The following is an 18171-nucleotide window of genomic DNA, read 5'->3' as shown; positions in this document are numbered from 1 at the left end:
AGTTGTTTGTTTTTATATGCCGTTTACATGTGTGTGCCATATCCACTTATAGCCTACATGATTGCATATTTAATCTTTATTTCATTTAGAAGTGATCTTTTTGAAACACAGATACTTTAAATATAAAAAGGAAGTTGCCTAAATTGGACATCAGAATCACTTGCCAAACAGAGAAAAGCCAATCTTGAAAATGAGAACTGTGAAAATAAAACGTGTTGCCAAACTGTTGCCAGATGGTTCCCTCCCCCAGTTAAGAATACAACAACGGAAGGAATGCAAGGGAAAGGGAAAGGTGATTACAACAAACACAGGACCCCCTCCTCCAGTATCAAGCCAAACTGCCTCCTCTCTGCTCAAGACAGGTACAAAGCAAGAACTGGAAGAGGGCTGGTTCCTGCCATGGGGCAGGGGACATCTCACCTTCCTCCCCAGGGACAAGCACTTTGTCACAGGGACTACATTTCTTCCATTTGTCTGTTGTATTTGATTGAAACAAAACAAAACAAAACAAAACAAACAAACAAAAAAAAAAAACCCACCATCCAAGGGACTCAAGAGATAGTCTTGTGTGTCTATGTGTGCGTGTTTATGTGGATTTATTGTATGTGTATATGTGTGTTGTGTGTGTGTGTGTGTGTGTGTGTATGAAAGAGAGAGAGAGAGAGAGAGAGAGAGAGAGAGAGAGTTTGCCAGTCAAAATCAGTGTGTACATTAATTTTCCCTCTTCAGTGTAGCTTGTGTGGGGTGACAGCTGGCAAACACACGCTCTTAAGGTTAGCAACTGGACAGTGAAATCATATGTTCTAGCAAACAAACAAACACTCCCCCCCCAAAAAAAAACCAACCAACCAACCAAACAACAACAACAAAAAAAACTGAACTAGACTCTGCATCATTTTGTTTTAAATAAGAGAACAAAACAAAATGTGTCATTGTACTATGACTCCGACTGTTTCTTCAAAATAAGGAAGCCTCAGGGGGAAAACACATATGTTAGAAACAGTTGTGTTAGAATATAAAAGCACAGGGCACAGCTTATTGATGCCCTAATAATTATCCGACTGTGAGCAGCTGGATATTTTACAGTGTTGCTCTTAGATCCCACAGCATCCCAGGAAGGTAGGCAGTTTGCCATGGTTCTGATATTCATCCACCTGTACCTGGAGTGTAACTTGACATGTTGTATTCTACACATCACATTTTGGAATTATAAATGTAAATTTTATATATAAGCTTAATTCCATACATCACCAAAACCAAGCCCCCCCCAAAAAAAACCCAAAAAACCAACAACAACAACAACAAAATAAACTATGTGTAAGAGACTCAGATATTCCATTCTAAACATGTGAGTAGGCATACTGTGCAGAGTGCCTGAGCAACCAGTATCCCTATTTTATAGATAAGAATGGAATGAGAGGGTTAGCTAGAAGTAGCAGATGGGGAATTTTCCCCCAAACTTCTCCTATAGGAGCTTTTGCACTTAATCATGACCTACAGTATACATCATGGTATCATTTGCTGTTACAAAGCCAAGAATGCTTATTCTTTTGTTAGTTACTCTTATTGTTGTAATTAATCCAATGCTTAGCACTGTGTACCAGCACTGCACTCAGTACTCATCAGTGTTCTGCTCACTTCTCCCATCAACCTCTGAAAACAGAACACCATGCACTCTAGTGCGAATAAGAAAATTGAGGCTTACAGTTTGGATCCCACCATTGGGATGTAAGTTTTCTAAACTATTTAGCAGCCTCTAGCTCATATAGAGTGCTTACTGTGCACTCATTCCTATGCCCACGTTATTTAGTTATTTTAAACTGATATAGTGTCTTACTGAATGAGAAACTTCATAGTAGCAGAATTTGGAATGTGCTATACTTCACAAACATTTATGCATTTTACCATTTCATACTTCAATTTTTCTTTTAATAACAGAACCATGCAATTGTATCATGACATTTTTCTTGTCCTCAATAAAACAGTAATATGGTATAGCTTACATTTTGATGTATGTATTTGGATTCCCAGATGTGTTGGTGCTAAGTCACTGTGAATCTGAGGTCAGAGACCCTGTGGTTGATGTTGACCCAGAAAGTAGAGTTCTTGTGATGCATAAATGGTAGCCAATCAAGCCAACACAACTGCTTCAGGAATTATAGCTTACAGAGTTGCTTGGCAGATGAAATCACTGGACTAATTAGAAAATAATGCATTGTGCTGTGCCTAGAAAAATCACAGAGCTTCCTCAGCTCTTGAGCTGCTGTGGGCTGCCAGGCACAGCACTGACCCTGAGCACCCAGCTTTCATTATTTTGCTTCCCTTTGCTTCCCTACAGCCCAGAAACTGAAACAGATCCTGGAGCCTTGTGACACAGAATACCCTGCCTTTGTTTCTGAACGCACCATCAAGGAGACCACAGGGAACATTGCTTGTGAAGACTGCTCCAAGTAAGCTATCCCCAGCCCCTGCAGCCCCACTGTACACACCTTTCTGTTGACTGTGGAGCCCTCCCCATGGGACAATGATACTGGAGCACACACACACACAATTACACTGGGAGCCAGGAAACATGGCTGCCCTCTGGTGTGAGGACATAATTCTATCAACTGGGAGGAAACAGCCCTGGGTTTTGGTAGATTGATTTAACATTGGGAAGCATCCAGAATGTGTGACAATACATCTTTGAATATAAGAATTTAGTTCAAGTTTCTGGTGCTTAGAGGAAGTCCTAATTGGTGTTTTCCCAGCTGACAGCTGACAACTTCAGCAAATGTGCTTAGGTGTGTTTAGCAGGAACACTGTTCCCCCTCTGAATCCCACCTCATAGGCTGTGGTCTGATGTTGAGCATCTATGGGCTGAAGATGAACACAGTTGGTCATTTAAGAGACTATGGGCCGGTGCCTATGGGATAATCAGATCCATTCTTGTTGATTGAGGTATTGTGTGTTTCCAAGACTTTGTTGCTAAAGCTATACTCTCTATGGGCCATCCTGTCCTTTGGTCTTTTCACTATTGATGGGTGACTCTTGATGAATTCTCTTTTGCTTGTATTTTGATATAGTATACTTTGTCCTTTTCTGTTTTATGCCCTGTGTACCACTCTTAAGGGAGTCTTGCATTTTCTTTGTGAACACATTAATGAGTGCTGTTTGTGTTTAGAACTTTAGCTTCTTCTGCCTGTATGTGCCACACAACACAAATGGAGCTCTGACATCACCCTTTTTCGTGTATAAGAATAACCCTGTACTTGGTTACCAGTGTGTGGGAGGTGGTGCATGCCTATACCACAGGGCACATGTAAACATCAGAGGGCATTTTGTGTCGTGGGTTCTCTCCTTCTACCCTTACATGGATTCTGGGGACCAACCTACACTGGACCTTCACCCACTGGACCAACCTATCACTCCTTGACCTTCACTTTTGTGTATGTTTGTTCATCTGTGGGTATGTGTGGGGGGCTGGGGATTGATCCTAGAACTTCACACCTATTGGGCAGCCATTCTATTAGCTTTGCTTTTTATGGAATAGTCTTTGATTCTCTATCCATTTGCAATGATACTTATAGCCACCAATCTGCAGAGCTGTTTTTGATCTTGTGTGTTACCAGTGTTGTAGACCCTTAGTATAGATTTGTGATTGGACTTGATACTTAGGAGAACACATATCCTTTCCTTATTCTTCCTCCAAGTTATCTTGGATATTCTTGCTTCTTCATCCTTTCATATTAACTTTAGAATTTACTTGTTAATTGCTATAAATTCTAGGGTTTCCATGAAAATCATTGTAATCTATAGTCAGCTTTAAAATGATAATATTTTTAGGATACCTGAGCTTCTTACCAATAAATTAAACACATCTTATTTATATGCCTTTTCCCACGCCCCTTAAAGTAAGTATGAATTATGTCAGATTTATACCTAGACTCATTTGTAGTTTTTCTTGTTTTCATGAGTAGAACACATGTAGAACTATATTTCTAATGTATAATAGTATTACTTGAGGATAACAGTAATGCAAAATAGTAATGATAACTTCTGTTTATTGAATATTTCATAGCCAACAGATTGCTTTATATGCCTTAGATCGAATTGTTCTCACACATATTCCTTGGACTTTTTTGCACAGAAAGTGATATCATTTCTGAAAAGTATGACTTCCAAACTTAAAAAGCCAGAAGAGAGAACTTCGAATATTTTTTTAGATTTATTATGTACACATCATTCCACCTACATGTATCCCTGCAGGGCAGAAGAGGACACCAGATCTCATTATAGATGATTGTGAGCTACCACGTGTGTGCTGGGTTATCAAAGAAATTATGGCATTTAGTGAGGAGTTAGAATATTCTACAATCATTCTTTATAGTCGGGAATGTCCATACCTACCGTTCCTTTAAAAATAACTAAAATATGGATTTAGAAAAAAATGACTAATATGGAAAATATTCACATTATTTACATTCTATAATAAAAATCTAACAAATATATTAAACATGGTATTATTAAACATGATTATTAGAAATGTCTATTCGATTGTATCTAGTACTGCAAATCATGAAACAGTAAATATGGAGGTCAGACACTTTTCATAGTGTTTAGTCAGCTTCTCTGGGTGTGCTATGAATCCCTCTCTCCATCCTACTATATCTTTAACACTTTAGTGTCCGAGTTTTCAAAATTAGCTATAAAGATTTTCTAATGTCAAGCTGTTTGTATCTGCACACATTTAAATGGTGGGTGAAATTTCTTAGGTGAGTTTTGAGGCTATTTTTTGCTTATTACTGGCATCTAATTAAATGGTGTTTTTTGGTATATGTGCAAAGTTGGTTTGTTCTGTAGTGTTTGTTCCTGGGTTTTGGAAACAAGTTGCATTTCCAAACAGCCTTTGTAGAAAGATCAGTGTGTTGCCATTAGGTCAAATGTAAACCTTGTTTAAAGACCTTACTCCTTTTTCTTTTGTGTGTATGAGTTTCTATTACAGATGTCATGTCATCTCCCCAGGGTTAGGTGTTTTCATTGCCTTCATATCATTCAGTCCTTCTTACAATCTAGATTTTGAGGTTATGTTTCTATGGAAATCCCTGTTTGGGTCAGAATTGCTTCTTTTGCCCCTATAGAAGACCGCATTTATACATAAAGTATCCCATACCTCAGCATCTGCTTCGTTTGCTCACCACATAGGTAAAGCTTCTCACTGTGGAGTGTTGTTTAAATGCATGACTCAATCCCTTCATTTTCAATCTCATTGCTGCCCTTTATTTTCCATTGGGATTTTGCTCTGTAACTAGGGTACAGCTGGACTTGAAGTTGTCATTGCCTCTATCATCTGCTAAATTAATTCCTTGAAGTTTTTTTATGCTTCCTGACAAGTCCGGGTCTCTGTTCCTGCCATCATTTTATGTGTTACTCTTTCCCAGGCTTTATCTTTGTTTCTTTAGTTTTTTTAGATTTCTGAATTTTCTGTACTCACGTTACTCCTTTTGAGTACACAGATATCCTATATGTTTTCAGTAACTATCCTTGCTCTGTGGGTATGTTCCCATTAGTTACAGCCTCTCCCTTGCTCATGAACAAACAAAAACATATGGGACTTCTATTGGGTTTACTTTCTAGCTCATGTGTACAATTCCACATTCTATATTTGTAACCCGGTTACTGTTTCATTCCTCTTACTGTTTAATGTAGTTCATTGCTGGCTACCTCTGCCACCATGTTTCACTGATCATTGTTGCTTTAGGAGCATTATTTTTGGTTTTGGTCTTTAGGAATGGTATGGGAGTGACACATTCTTTCATGCTGTGTTCAAAGCCCCTCCTGTGATGTGGCATGTGTGTGTACACTGTCATAAGGACTAAGGCCACTGTCTCTAAGTAGGAATGTTCACCAATGTCTACCTCATCTCAGCTCTGTGCCTTGGTAAGTAGTTTAGTACTTCCCCCTTGTAGACAGAGACAGCTTCCACAGATTTCCTTCTCTAACATATTCTCAACTTTCATTGGGATGATTCTCAACATCAATTTATTCCTTTTTGATTATTAGCTTTGTCTTGTGTGATATTTTTTAAACTCAGTTTCCTTTAAGTCTGCAGCTTAGAATGTCCATTTAGTTCTTAATATGCATGGGTTTCTAGAAGATTAAATTTGTTTCTCTGAAAAGTGGGTTTCATCCACACAGTCTTAGCTAGGTTCTCTGTACTAATAGCGACTGTATAAGAGTGTTCTAGTAGTACGTGTTGGAGAGCTACTGGTCATCTTTGTTCCTGTGTATGCTTTCTTTGATGGTACATTCTTTACTTGTGTATTCTGTTACAGTTTTTAACTCTGAACTTGTCTCATATATTAATTATTATTCTTTGGCACTAGCACAGGGCTCAGGTTTCTATGGTAGCTGTGCCTTTGGACTTCTCTCATGCATCTTACTAGTATTGACATAATCATTATGTAACTTCATATTTAGGGTTTCATCACCATATAATTATGGTAAATATTTTCCCTAAACAGAATTCATTTTCAGCTGCAACTTTGAGTTCTCTTGGGCACTACTCTTTTCCCTGCTCAGAGCCTCTGGGCAGGTCAGATTATCGGCTCCTTAGACTTAGCTGTAACTGTGCAACTTGGCTTTCCTTCCTCCCATAAGTGAGTGGAGTTAAACATGTTTGGGGTTCACATTTCATCCCATATGTCTGAGTGTTTATGGCAGGGTGGCTTTCATATCTGCCCAATCTGTCATGTCCTAGATTAGCCTTCTGGCTGGGGACATTCTAGGGCCACCACAAGAAGTGATAAGTCTGAGTAGGGGGCCTTGGAAGTACTGAGGTCAGAGTATGATCCCTGCCTTGTCACTTTCTTTGTGAAGAAGGGCTATTAATAATAACAGTAGTAATAGCAGTAAGCATGCCATGGTCTCACTTGAAGGAATCAAACGAGAAAACTTGTTATGGATTTAGTACAATGCCTGGCCCCAGTAAATGGCCACATCCATTCATATATAGTGATCTGGGATACTAACATGTGTGTCCCCTACCCCAAAGTCATATGTCAGAACCTATTTCCCACTGTGATAAAATTGATAGGTGGTGTCCTGTGAGAGGTGATTAGGACCTGACAGCTCTGCACTAGTCCAATGAATGAGATGAATATCCTTATAAAAGAAACTATAGGGAGTTTGTTGGAATCTTCCTCCATGTCTTTGAAGCAGAGGGTCAGCCCTATCTATAAGGTCTGTCTGCTGGTAACAATCTGCAGTCACTATGTGAACAAACGCTTTTGTGTTTTCATAAGTTACTTATTAATGTATTTTGTTAAGTGCCACAATGGCTGAGATGTATCATACCCTGCATTCACTAAGTTTAAGCCCTGAAAAATAGTCTATAGAAATACGAATGTTCCTATCAGTGATCTAACATCACTCTGTTCCCTTAGAAACAGAAACTACATGTTTGATTTTAATAGGTCATTCATATCTTAGTTGACAAACCATAGCTTTGTGATTTAGGGAAGTGTATACCACCAATTTTGTGATGAATCTACAGGTCACAAGGACACTATACCCCCAGGTATCAAGCCTACAAACTCCATGAGGTCACCCTTATGTTTTGAAAATAATGTATTTTGATTCTTATGTCCACTATACCTGAAGAAACACAAGCAAATCCAAGGCAGGAGACTGCTAAGGAAAGCAGTATTTTTTTTTCCTTACCAACTCAAAACTAGAAACCAAAGGTGCAGTTGGATTAAAATTACCTAAAGATATCAAAACTAAGAAATGCTCACTTGTACTTTGGTATACATGGGAGAGCTCAGCATTCTCCACTGGTGCAGAGATTGGGCTGGTGCTATGGAGAATGCACAGGTGGATGGGATGGGCAAAAGAAAGGTCTATGGTGCTATTTACTTGAAGCCCTGCTGAGCTGGAGGAGGAAGGGGGTGAGGTAGTTCACAGGAGTCTGGAAGCTGATAAAGCCCTCCCCAAGTTTGCCCGTATAAGTGAAGATGCTGTAGGCTGTGGAGTTTCTTCCTTTCAACATTTCGTTAAGAACAGCACCTACAGCTCAGCTGCAAACTACAGAGGCAAAGTATTAAACACGCAGGATTGTGGATGGGAGGGCTTTGTGTCCTTCCTTCATTTTTCGGGAAGCATTAGACTGGAGCATGGCAATTAAGAAATATGTCCAAACCCTAAGATTTCTGGTTGATTCATTTTTTAGTCACATGAACCTATCCATATAGCCAGTTCCAAGGCTAAGACCTCAGAGAGCAGCGCCAGTTCCCCAGCAGTACCCCAGTGTGTCCCCTGCTTTGCATGATCCCCGCTTCCCACAGGATCACCAGTGTCTGGATTTCAGTCTTCACAGATAGTTTTGTACCTATGACCTGTGAGGCAATGGTGAAGTTACTAAGATGTGTCATTCGTTTCATGCAGTATTGGTCCTGAAGTGTGTCACTAGTAACTTTGCTCCAGTGAGAAACTGAACTGGCGGAAGAAAATTAAAGTCAGACAGTGGCTTCAGCAAATAATGTTTGGCTGTCCTTTCCGCACTGGGCTATATGTGAGAAAGCAATGTCAAAGACAGCATTCATGAGCATCCATGTTCCTTCCTTGTGGCTTCTGCAGACCAGTCACCAGGCAGTTGGGGTGCAAGTGGTCAGAGAGCAGAGAGGACGTAGCACCCAGAAGCACAAAAGTGGGGAAGAGGTTGGAGAGGAAGTCACTAGCTACTAAAAGAGCAGGCGGGGGGAGGGGAGGATGGCAGGTGCCCAGCTCCAAGCAGAGGGAAGAACATGGCGGAGGGGAAGAGCAACAGAATGTGTCCAACCAAGTTCAACTTCAGTGAAGCTGGGGAGAGCTGGGAGTCAAGAGAGGAGAGATGTGAAGGATCATCAAGGGCATGACTGTGCTGTCCTTTGGATCTTCTCAAAGGAAACTAGTCCTTGGAGGATGTGAGATGCTTCCTCCAGTGTGGGGCAGAAGAAAGCTATGCAGGAAGAGAAGGAAGTAATCAGGTCCTCAGTGACGGCCCGGACAGCAGAGACCACAGTGACAATAGTGGGCTCGTGAGACAGTACCCACCATTCCAAAGGCTGTTCTTCAATCTCCCTTCCCCCATAACACACACACACACTCACACACACACATACCAGTAAAACATAAAATCCACATGCTTTTCTCTTCTCTCTCTCTCTGTGTATGTATAGCAATGTTGTACATGTGTATGAAAGCATGTCTGTCTCAATGGGTGTATGAGGTCAGAGGTTAGCATAATCTTTCTCACATGAGTCTCTGCCCAAGTTTTTAACTTAGGCAGGTCTCTCACTGGACCCTATGCTGGAGTTAAAGTAGACAGGCACACCTGGTGTTTTCTCTCCCCATTGGTACTAGGAATCTGAACTGGGAGCCTCATGCTTCTGTGGCAGGCACTTCCTTGACTGAGCCATCATCTCCTCAGTGACCCCCCCTTATGGCTAGAAATCAACAGATTTCCAAGTAGCTAATCGAATGAAAAATCAATTAATGCCTGTTATTTCTAACCCTTAATCACAAAGCTTTGTAATGGAACAGTGGTTTAACATTTCTACATCACAGTGGCAGTCTCAGGGATGGGGAGGCACAGTGCTTTTGAGCAGTGTTTCGCAACTTGGGGGTCAAGGTCCCTTTTGTAAACTCTATATCTAAAAATATTTACATTAGGATTCATGACAGTAGCAAAGTTACAGCTAGGAAGTAGCAATGAAACAATTTTATGGTTGGGATGCCCACCACATGAGGGACTGTATTAAAAGTCACAGCGCTGGGAAGGTTGAGATCCCCTGGTGCTGAGGAACTGAGCTCTCTCTTCCTCTCCCTCTCTTCTTCCACTTTCCATCATTTCTAGCCCCAATTTATAAAATGTGCGTGATTAGAACATGTACATTATCATTATAGAAGTATTTATAAGGGTATTATTTACCCCTCCATGTGAGCAATACATTTCTGGAATGTAAGATGTTACAGAGGAAAGCCATGTTACTTAATTTTGGTAACCTGCCCCTTCTTCATGGCCCACAGATAGCTTGGTCTGGTGGCCAATGCTGTGGCAATCACAAAGCTGTGTTTGCTCATGTCCTATATATGTAAGTAGCAGAGAAAACAGTCAACTTTTTGTCTGAAATGTAATCTCTTTAGACAAAGTTACCAGGGATTATTACTAAATCTTGATCAATTTTACAGGTAACTTCAGGTCAGGAATAATCCCATTCAAAAATAACACAACTGTAGCATTTGGCCAGCAGTAAGATGGAAACTGAGTTGGTTAAAATTATAGTATTTCAGAAATTATGCACTAAGATCGTTTTCATAGAAAAACATCTCGCCTTCCGCAGTGGGACATAGAAAACTTCATGCATTTCCAACTGGTCTCAAGGCAGCGATGACTTTCCTCCACAAGCAATGGCCAGCCATAGAGCCACAGCCCCCAAAGAACCCTACGGCTCCCATGGGAACAGGCAGGAGCCACCCATATGCTTCTGGTGTGTCATTAACCATGCCCCATCCTTTAAAAGGGATCAGATGTCTCTGGGCTTGAGATATGTGCTAGAATTTGGGAAGCCATGTCAGTTGGCTGGAGCCATAGTGTAGGTTTAGTGTCCATCTTTGGGGGGGGTGGGGGGTTGGTAACTGTTCCTGACTCCATTTGTAGTCCATTTTTTTTACCATCACAAGATGGTCTAACATGGAAAATCTATCCAGAGATGACTCATTTTCTCTAAATAGAAACCTTCAAGTTGGCAACTCCAAAAGTGGACATTTATCTGTCTTTAACACAGACAGATATATAATATAATATATATATATATATATATATTAGCTAAAGAGACAGTGTGTGATATTTTAAAAAAGGATTTATAAAAATATAGGTTTTATTAAGAATGCAGGAGCCTAAAAGAAAATATGAATTTACATAAGAATGTCATTAGGGTTGGTGGTTTGGCTGCTGCAACCAATAATTTTCGTCATTCAATATCCGACTGATTATTAAATTAATCTGTTACTCAAACAGCAATCGAAAACAACTCAGCCCATATTTTCTGGGCATTTGTGACTGTCAACAAGTTTACAAAAGTCTAAGAGGAGTGTGAAGTTTTATGATTTTTCCAGAACATTTCTTTACCTCTTGATAACCCTACCCTGTGGCTAAGGAAGTGAGTTGATCCACAGAGGTTTCCTTGGAAGGAGGATCGGTTGTAAAGTGCAATACCTGGAGGCTGCTGAAAGTAATTAATCAAAAATAAAGCTTTAAGTATGCCTCACATTTTGAAGGGGAGAGCCTCCAATGCCTTGTTATATTTCAGCACTGGTGAGCTACCAATTGCTAAGGTAAGGTGGTGTTCTTGCTTCTTGGTTTTTTAGCACTCGATTTTCCTTTTGGTAGCATCACTCATCGCCTTTCATAAAAATTCCACTGCCATCAGTTTCGCTTTGGGATGCACGCACAGATTCGCTCATCTTCCTGCGAACTCCCAAAGCCTTGGCTCCGCTCACTTCTCTCATCACCCCTCTGTACTCGCTTTCATTTATCCCCTAAACTGGAGGAAAGTAATTGGTCTCGAAGCTGTGTTGACATGTTCCATGGGCTACAGTTCAGAGGACCATAGTTCAGAGATTCTATGTTCCTAGGGAGGACTCCAATTTCCTGTCGAGGTCTCAAACTGGGTGGGCAATTTACCCTGTGTGTTCAGACTTCCCCGGCAGAGTCCACAGGTGCTCCTTCCAGGGCCGCCTTCTGTGAGCCACCTGTAAAATGGACACGTTGCAAAATGCGAGTGAGATACTTTTCTTGGCTCAGTGCTGAGAGGGTGAGCTCTGGGGTAGCCTTGCAAGCTTGAACACCAACCACCCTTACAGCACAAAGACCTGGAAGAGTTGCTTAAATGTTCTCAGTCTCCTGCTTGCTCACCTCAATGTGCAATGCTAGTTTTGTTTGTTTATGTTTTAAGATGTAAAGGGTCTGGGGGATGTGTGGGCGGAAGGTGTTGGCAAACACATTAATGCCAGCACTGCGGAGGCAGAGACAAGAGGATCCCTGGACCTTGCTGGCCAGCAGTCTATCTCAGTTGGTAAACACCAGTTCAGTGTCTCAGGGAGTTAGACAACATTCACAGGGAGGACACCCAGAGCTGTTCTTCAGCATCCACGCACAAGTGCGTTCCCACACACAAATCCTCCACAGTACTAGTTTCTTCTTTTAAATATGTAGTCCTCATACTTAGCACAGTGGTTAGCAAAGAGCAAATGTTTTGTGAATTAGAGATTTTTTTTCCCCCACAGAGCACAGACCACCCCCTCTGTGTTGACAAGGATACAGAAAACTGCAGGACTCCAGCAGGCTCCTTCTCCAGATCTCTTAGACTGGAGGTCAAATTCAGTTTCTGTCAGGAAGAATAGACAGTAGGGATTTTGCTCCAGTGAGCCCTCACCAGATAAAGTAGTTCTTGGTTTTGTTGTTTTGTTTGTTTGTTTGTTTTTGTTTTGTTTTGTTTTCTTGCCCTTTTCTGAGTCTACTTGACAGCTTTTAGAAAATTTTAGAATTCTGAACTTGAAACATACACATAGCCAATAACGTTCAAATACTTCATTAACCAAATTAGATACAGATTTTTCCAGTGGGAGAATACTGGTGTCATGAATAATGTAATTTGTAGGTGTTAAAATGTAACAGTTTTTTAACCACTTAATTTGGAAGCCTATTCTAATTGGTTGAAATATTTTGTATCTTTTGCTCTAAGAGTCTTGCCAAATATCTGTCCCCAATTTTGTTTAAAACTAGCAACTGCATGTGATTTGTTTTCCCATTCACATAGTCAGTGGCCTTCACAAATAGGCCAACCTTCATTTTAAAGAAAATCAGCTTTCTCCTCCACAAGGAGCATGGCCCCAGTGGCCCCTCAGTGGTGACAGTAATCTGGATTCCTGACTTTTCTCATCACTGGGAAAAAAATACCTGACCAGAGCAGCTCAGGGAAGGAGCAGTCAATCTTGGCTGGAAGCTGGAGGGGAAGGCGTGGCAGCAGGAGTGTGGGGCAGCTGCAGTCACAACCAGGAAGCAGGGAAAGATGGGTGGTGGTACTCTTTGCCCTTTCCTTTTTGGCCTGGGATTCCAGGCCATGGATGCTGCAAACTATAGTAAGTGTGCCCCCCCCCCATGAACCCAATTGAAAAACTTCTCACAGTCAAGTTGAAGTTCTGTCCTCTAAAAGTTTCTAGATTCTGATTCATGGGGACCTTGTCTTCCCACACATTGTCCCTTAGTATTCTTTGTGTCTTGTAATTGAAGATCCAAAGGGATCTACACAGGAGCAGCAATAGACAATGAAGAATGGCACTGCTCACACTCCAACTTCTTGTTTCTCCCTCCCTTTTCAGCATCTCAGAAGTTATGTGGTCCTAAAAATGGTGTCATCCTATCACAAAAGATTAAAACCATGGCTTTTAAAACCAAACAATTTGCCATATATCAAGGCTCTGCCCCTTTCAGCCTGTTTTCCTTTTTTACTACAGGAGTGGAGCCAAGCTGGAATAAGTCAATGCTTGCTCTTACAATGAGCTGCCTAATTAGAGCTATACGTTTGTGGTTGCTAAAAATGCCTTGGCTTTAAACATTCACAAAGAGAAGAGAGACAAATGTTTGTCTTAGGAGTTTTGATGTTGAAAATATCACTAGAAGATGGAGATATATGGTCAAAAAGTGTGATAAATCTAGATTAAAACCTAGGCACATGAATGGATCTCCCCTGCAATCCCAGGGCTTGGGATACAGAAACATGGGTTTGAAGCCAACCTGGGTTATATAGTGAGTTTCAGGTCAGCCTAAGATACAATGTGAGACCCTGGCTCAAAACAACAACAAAAATGAAAACAAAGAACCCAAAACCAACCAACCAAACAAACAAAAAATTCCCTAGAATAAATAAATAAATACAATTTGAAAACCAATCCATTTGGATGGACTTTTCCACAGTCACACTTAGTTCAGTGCTGCCCTTTGCTGGGACAGAAACATCACTGATTCCCTTTCTCAGATCCTCAAAGGATAAAAGAGCACTAGAAATTCCAGGTGATTACAACTTTGAGAAGCTGGATAGTGTGGACATTGTTATGTAGGTGTTGCTATCTTGGCTTGCTCTTTGATAAACTATGTTTGGAGAGGGCTTAATACAGGAAATGTTGGAAATTACTGTTTTCTTTCCCGAGTCCACTGTGCAAAATAAAAGGGGTTCATGTCTGTAATGATGGGGCAGGTCTCTACCTGATAGGAATTAGCCCTGTGAACAGTTTCCCATTTGTACGTTTTTTAACGTGTGGGAAAGTAGGGTGGGAACATATGTACACTTGGCCTGGCTTACAACACGGGGAGGCTTTCCTCTTCCATGCCGGAGGGTAGGAGACCAGCAGAGCCAGAGAATATTTTTAGAATGTTTATTTGCATGTGGGATGGAGGGCACAGAGCTGTCTCCATACAACTGAGGTTTGCAAGTTGCTTTTCTGCGGTGCATTGTCTGCATCCGGGTGGTGGTGTGTGCTGTGACCCCCACCATAGCTCCCTCAAAGAGCGGTCTGTGTTCCCTCCCTGCTCTGCCCAGTACTGCACCTGAAGTGGCTTAGTGAGTCGCCAGAACCCTCTAGATGTGTGTTTATTACCTCTCCAGCTTGCCCCCATTTGTTTAACTTGGAAAGAGTTGATATATTCCTATGGGTATTAAGACCTATCTGATGTGTTAAAGGAACTCAGAAGATCAAAGCGGCAAGGCTACTTCAAATACAACACACTGAATAGAGAAGCAATTTCTAGGCAAAAACCACTTTTACAAGGGACATTCTGTATACTCAGAAGGGAATTCGTTAAAAAAAATTTTGTTTTGAGACCCAGCTCTGAAGTGTAGTGTAGCTAAGGCTGGTCTTAAACTTACAATCCTCTTGCCTTAGCCTCTCAAATTTGGGGGTTGTTAGAATGTACCACCATGCCCCACAGGAATTCACTTAAGTTGGAAGCAGATGTTGCAGTTTCTGTTCCTTCAGGCAGCCTCCACACCCACCTTCTTGAGGAATTCTTTGGACTTTGACAACCGAGGCTGCATGAAGTCATCAATTTCTAGACATGTTTTGTGACTAGAAAGATGTAGTCCAGATACCTTACCAAACGCATTGGCCCCTCACTGGTAATAAAGTATCTTTGGAGGAAGGTTTCAGATGAGGGAGGATTAGAGAGAAGGATGGCCATAGGAAGAAGGAAACAAGGGGTATAAGGTCATCAGAAAACAAAGTATGTGCCTCTTTAATGGTTCCATTTGGGGAGGAGGATCAACCCTGTGATCTTAATCTTCTGGAGCTTTAGGCCTCTGTGAATTTTGAGAGGTGAAGTCTTTTTTCCTAAAACAATTGCATCCATGTCATTTCTTTTTCTTCCATTACTAAATTTTAATACTTTTAAAAATAAATCCCTACTGAGCGGTGGTGGTACACACCTTTAAATCCCAGCAATCAGGAGGCAGAGGCAGGGGAATCTCTGTGAGTTCAAGGCCAGCCTGGTCTACAAAGAGAGTTCCAGGACAGCTAGGACTGTTACACAAAGAAGCCCTGCCTTGAAAAATCAAAATAAAGAAATAAATAATAAACAAGTAAATAAATAAATTCCTATATGTGTACCATATTCACATTATTTCTACTCTTCCCCTCCACTCAGATCCCTCCCATGTGTCCCTCCTCACTCTCAAATCCATGATCACTTTTGTCATTGCTCTCTCTCGCTTTCTCTCTCTCTCTCTCTCTCTCTCTCTCTCTCTCTCTCTCTCTCTCTCTCTCTCTGTCTCTCTCTCTCCCCCTCCTGGTGAGTCCACTTAGTGTTGTCTATATGTGTATGTATTAAAGACAAACTTTGGAAAATTAAATGACTTAACATGAAATTAATCCCTAGTGAAGACTGATGCTCCCAGCCCAGCATCCATTGATTGCCTCTAGCTCTTCCCATTATCCCACTTAATCTACATTTTACTGTGAGCAAAGAGAGCTGAGGCTCACAGCAGTGAAGTACCCTGCTTCATGCTATAAAGCTCAGGGAGGTACAAAGGGTCTGCTCTGTTGTTTCTGAAGATGGGCAAAACATCCCAATGGGCATCCATTCAGATGTTTTTCAGTCATGGTTCATGTAGCTACATCTCATCATGAGTGTTTAAAACCTGTGTTTTCTTCTGCTCTAGTTGCCATGGCTACCAGGGGCAACTAGCTCTTGATGATATCACATCTATGTCCAGAGGACATTCTGCCTTGGCCACTAGAAAGAGTATAGCTCAATCTATGTGAAGAACTACACAATCTCCATTGGCAAGAACTATATGCTTATTAAGAGGCAAACCTCCACAGTGCATCCCTGTGTGTTCTTTCCCAGCAGTGGCCACTTTCATAATCATCTCATGCATCTTCTTCTATGCCAGGTGAGGTTACTTGAAATAGAAGTAGAAATTACTTGCTGTGGTACTACGGGAACTGCTGGAGAGTCTTTACTGTCATCATCTCCTCATTAGTGACCCTTGTTAGTTGGAGGCTTCCCCCCTTCACTGTGGTGTACTGGCCTATAATACAAAAAGGCTAAGGTGTTTACAGGTTTTGTATGGCCAAGACAGGATATAATTATATAAGAGGCTTCATCTAACCTTCATTTAGTGGGTGTTCGATAGCCGGGAGGTCTTTTAGATTCACTGAAGAAAGGACCTGTATTAATGTCTATACTTCTAGCACTGAGAGCTGTTCTTTGAGACAAGAATTCCCAAAAAGTTAATTTTGGAAAGATGAGTGGTGGGAGTATGGTCTGTAGTGATTCTAGTGGTTGAGATACCTGTTATTTTGTATACTATTCAAAAACATGTGTCTGTTTTTCCTGAGAGTTGATCAGAACTCAATGAAAGTTGATTAAGGATAGAAGAAGTTTACAGAAGGACATGAAATTACCTGCAACCCTGAGGAAAGGTCCCAGGGTGGCTCTAATTCCTAGTGTCATGCTGGAGTCATTCTTTATGCCACCACTGCTGATCACTTTAAAGTAGTTGTTAACACACTCAATAAACCTATATAGAAAAGGATTCGCAGATAAGGTAAATGTTGGAGCAGAGCATTGGGAAGCTGTCTGTGCTGTGGCCCGACTGCAGGCCCTGATCTATGGTCCTAATGTGGCCCCTCCCTGCTCTGTGCCGTGCACTCTATGTTGAACTAAGTCACTTGATGTTAAAATTGCCACCACCCCTAAAGTGTCAGATCTTCCCTTTGTTCTGGGATTGGCTGTAGAAACCCCTTAGTGGATTTGCTCATACGGTTCTGAATGTTGCTCTCTAAAGAGTCTCCTCTGCTTCACTCATCCCTCTCTTTCTTACTCTTAATGAAGGTCTTTCCTAGGCTCTAAAGCAGTGTTCTCAACATTCCTAATGCTGACACACTTTAATACAGTTCCTCATGTCATGGTGACCCCCCAACCATATGATTATTTTGTCACAACTTCATAACTGTAATTTTGCTACTGCTATGAATTATAATGGAAATATCTGATATGTGGGGTATCTGATATGTGATCCCCAAAGGTTGAGAACTGTGTCTCTAAAAGGAAGCTGCTTCTTCCCTTTCAATTTCCATCATGTGTAGCTCTGCATATACTGTATTGCTTCTGCCTGACGTTCTGTTTCCCACCTCAGGCCCTAATCTTGACTCTCTTGCCTTCTCATTCCAATAAACCCCACTGAAGGGAGTTTTATGTCAATTTCCTTTCTAGGTGACTTCTGCTGTCTCCTCCTTTTGACAGCATCCATTCTGATGATATCTGAATCTCTCTCTGCTGCTTAAGTTGTTACTCTGGCATTGTTGTTCTTTTCACTTTCCTATGGCATTTCCCTCTCTTTCCCTCAGCTCCACTTGTACTTTCTTTGATGTTGCATGTGTCTTTTTGCCCTCCTCCCTGCTCCCTCAGAACCTCTGCTCGTCTCCTGGTCACCTGTCTAGTTTTCTTGTCTGTGCCTACTCTCATACCACCTTACTTACATGTATATACAAAACAAAGATTAGGATCCATATAGGAAAGGGACATTCTTTTCTCTTTCTGGGTTTTGTGTACCTCATTGTATGCATCACACACACACACACACACACACACAC

General features: G+C 41.2%; 1 protein-coding gene across 2 annotated transcripts in view; it reads left to right on the top strand.

Moving 5' to 3' along the window:
- LOC127216169 (voltage-dependent calcium channel subunit alpha-2/delta-3-like) overlaps positions 1 to 18171 on the top strand; it is an 86199-nt gene that overhangs the window by 33962 nt on the left and 34066 nt on the right. For both annotated transcript variants that reach the window (XM_051176761.1, XM_051176762.1), the window contains exon 8: positions 2339 to 2450. In XM_051176761.1, the coding sequence (XP_051032718.1) occupies positions 2339 to 2450 (112 nt within the window). The remainder of the gene's footprint in view (positions 1 to 2338; positions 2451 to 18171) is intronic.

This window comes from Phodopus roborovskii, unplaced genomic scaffold (assembly GCF_943737965.1).
Source record: "Phodopus roborovskii unplaced genomic scaffold, PHOROB, whole genome shotgun sequence".
NCBI lineage: Eukaryota > Metazoa > Chordata > Mammalia > Rodentia > Cricetidae > Phodopus > Phodopus roborovskii.
This window is presented reverse-complemented; position numbering and strand designations above follow the sequence as displayed.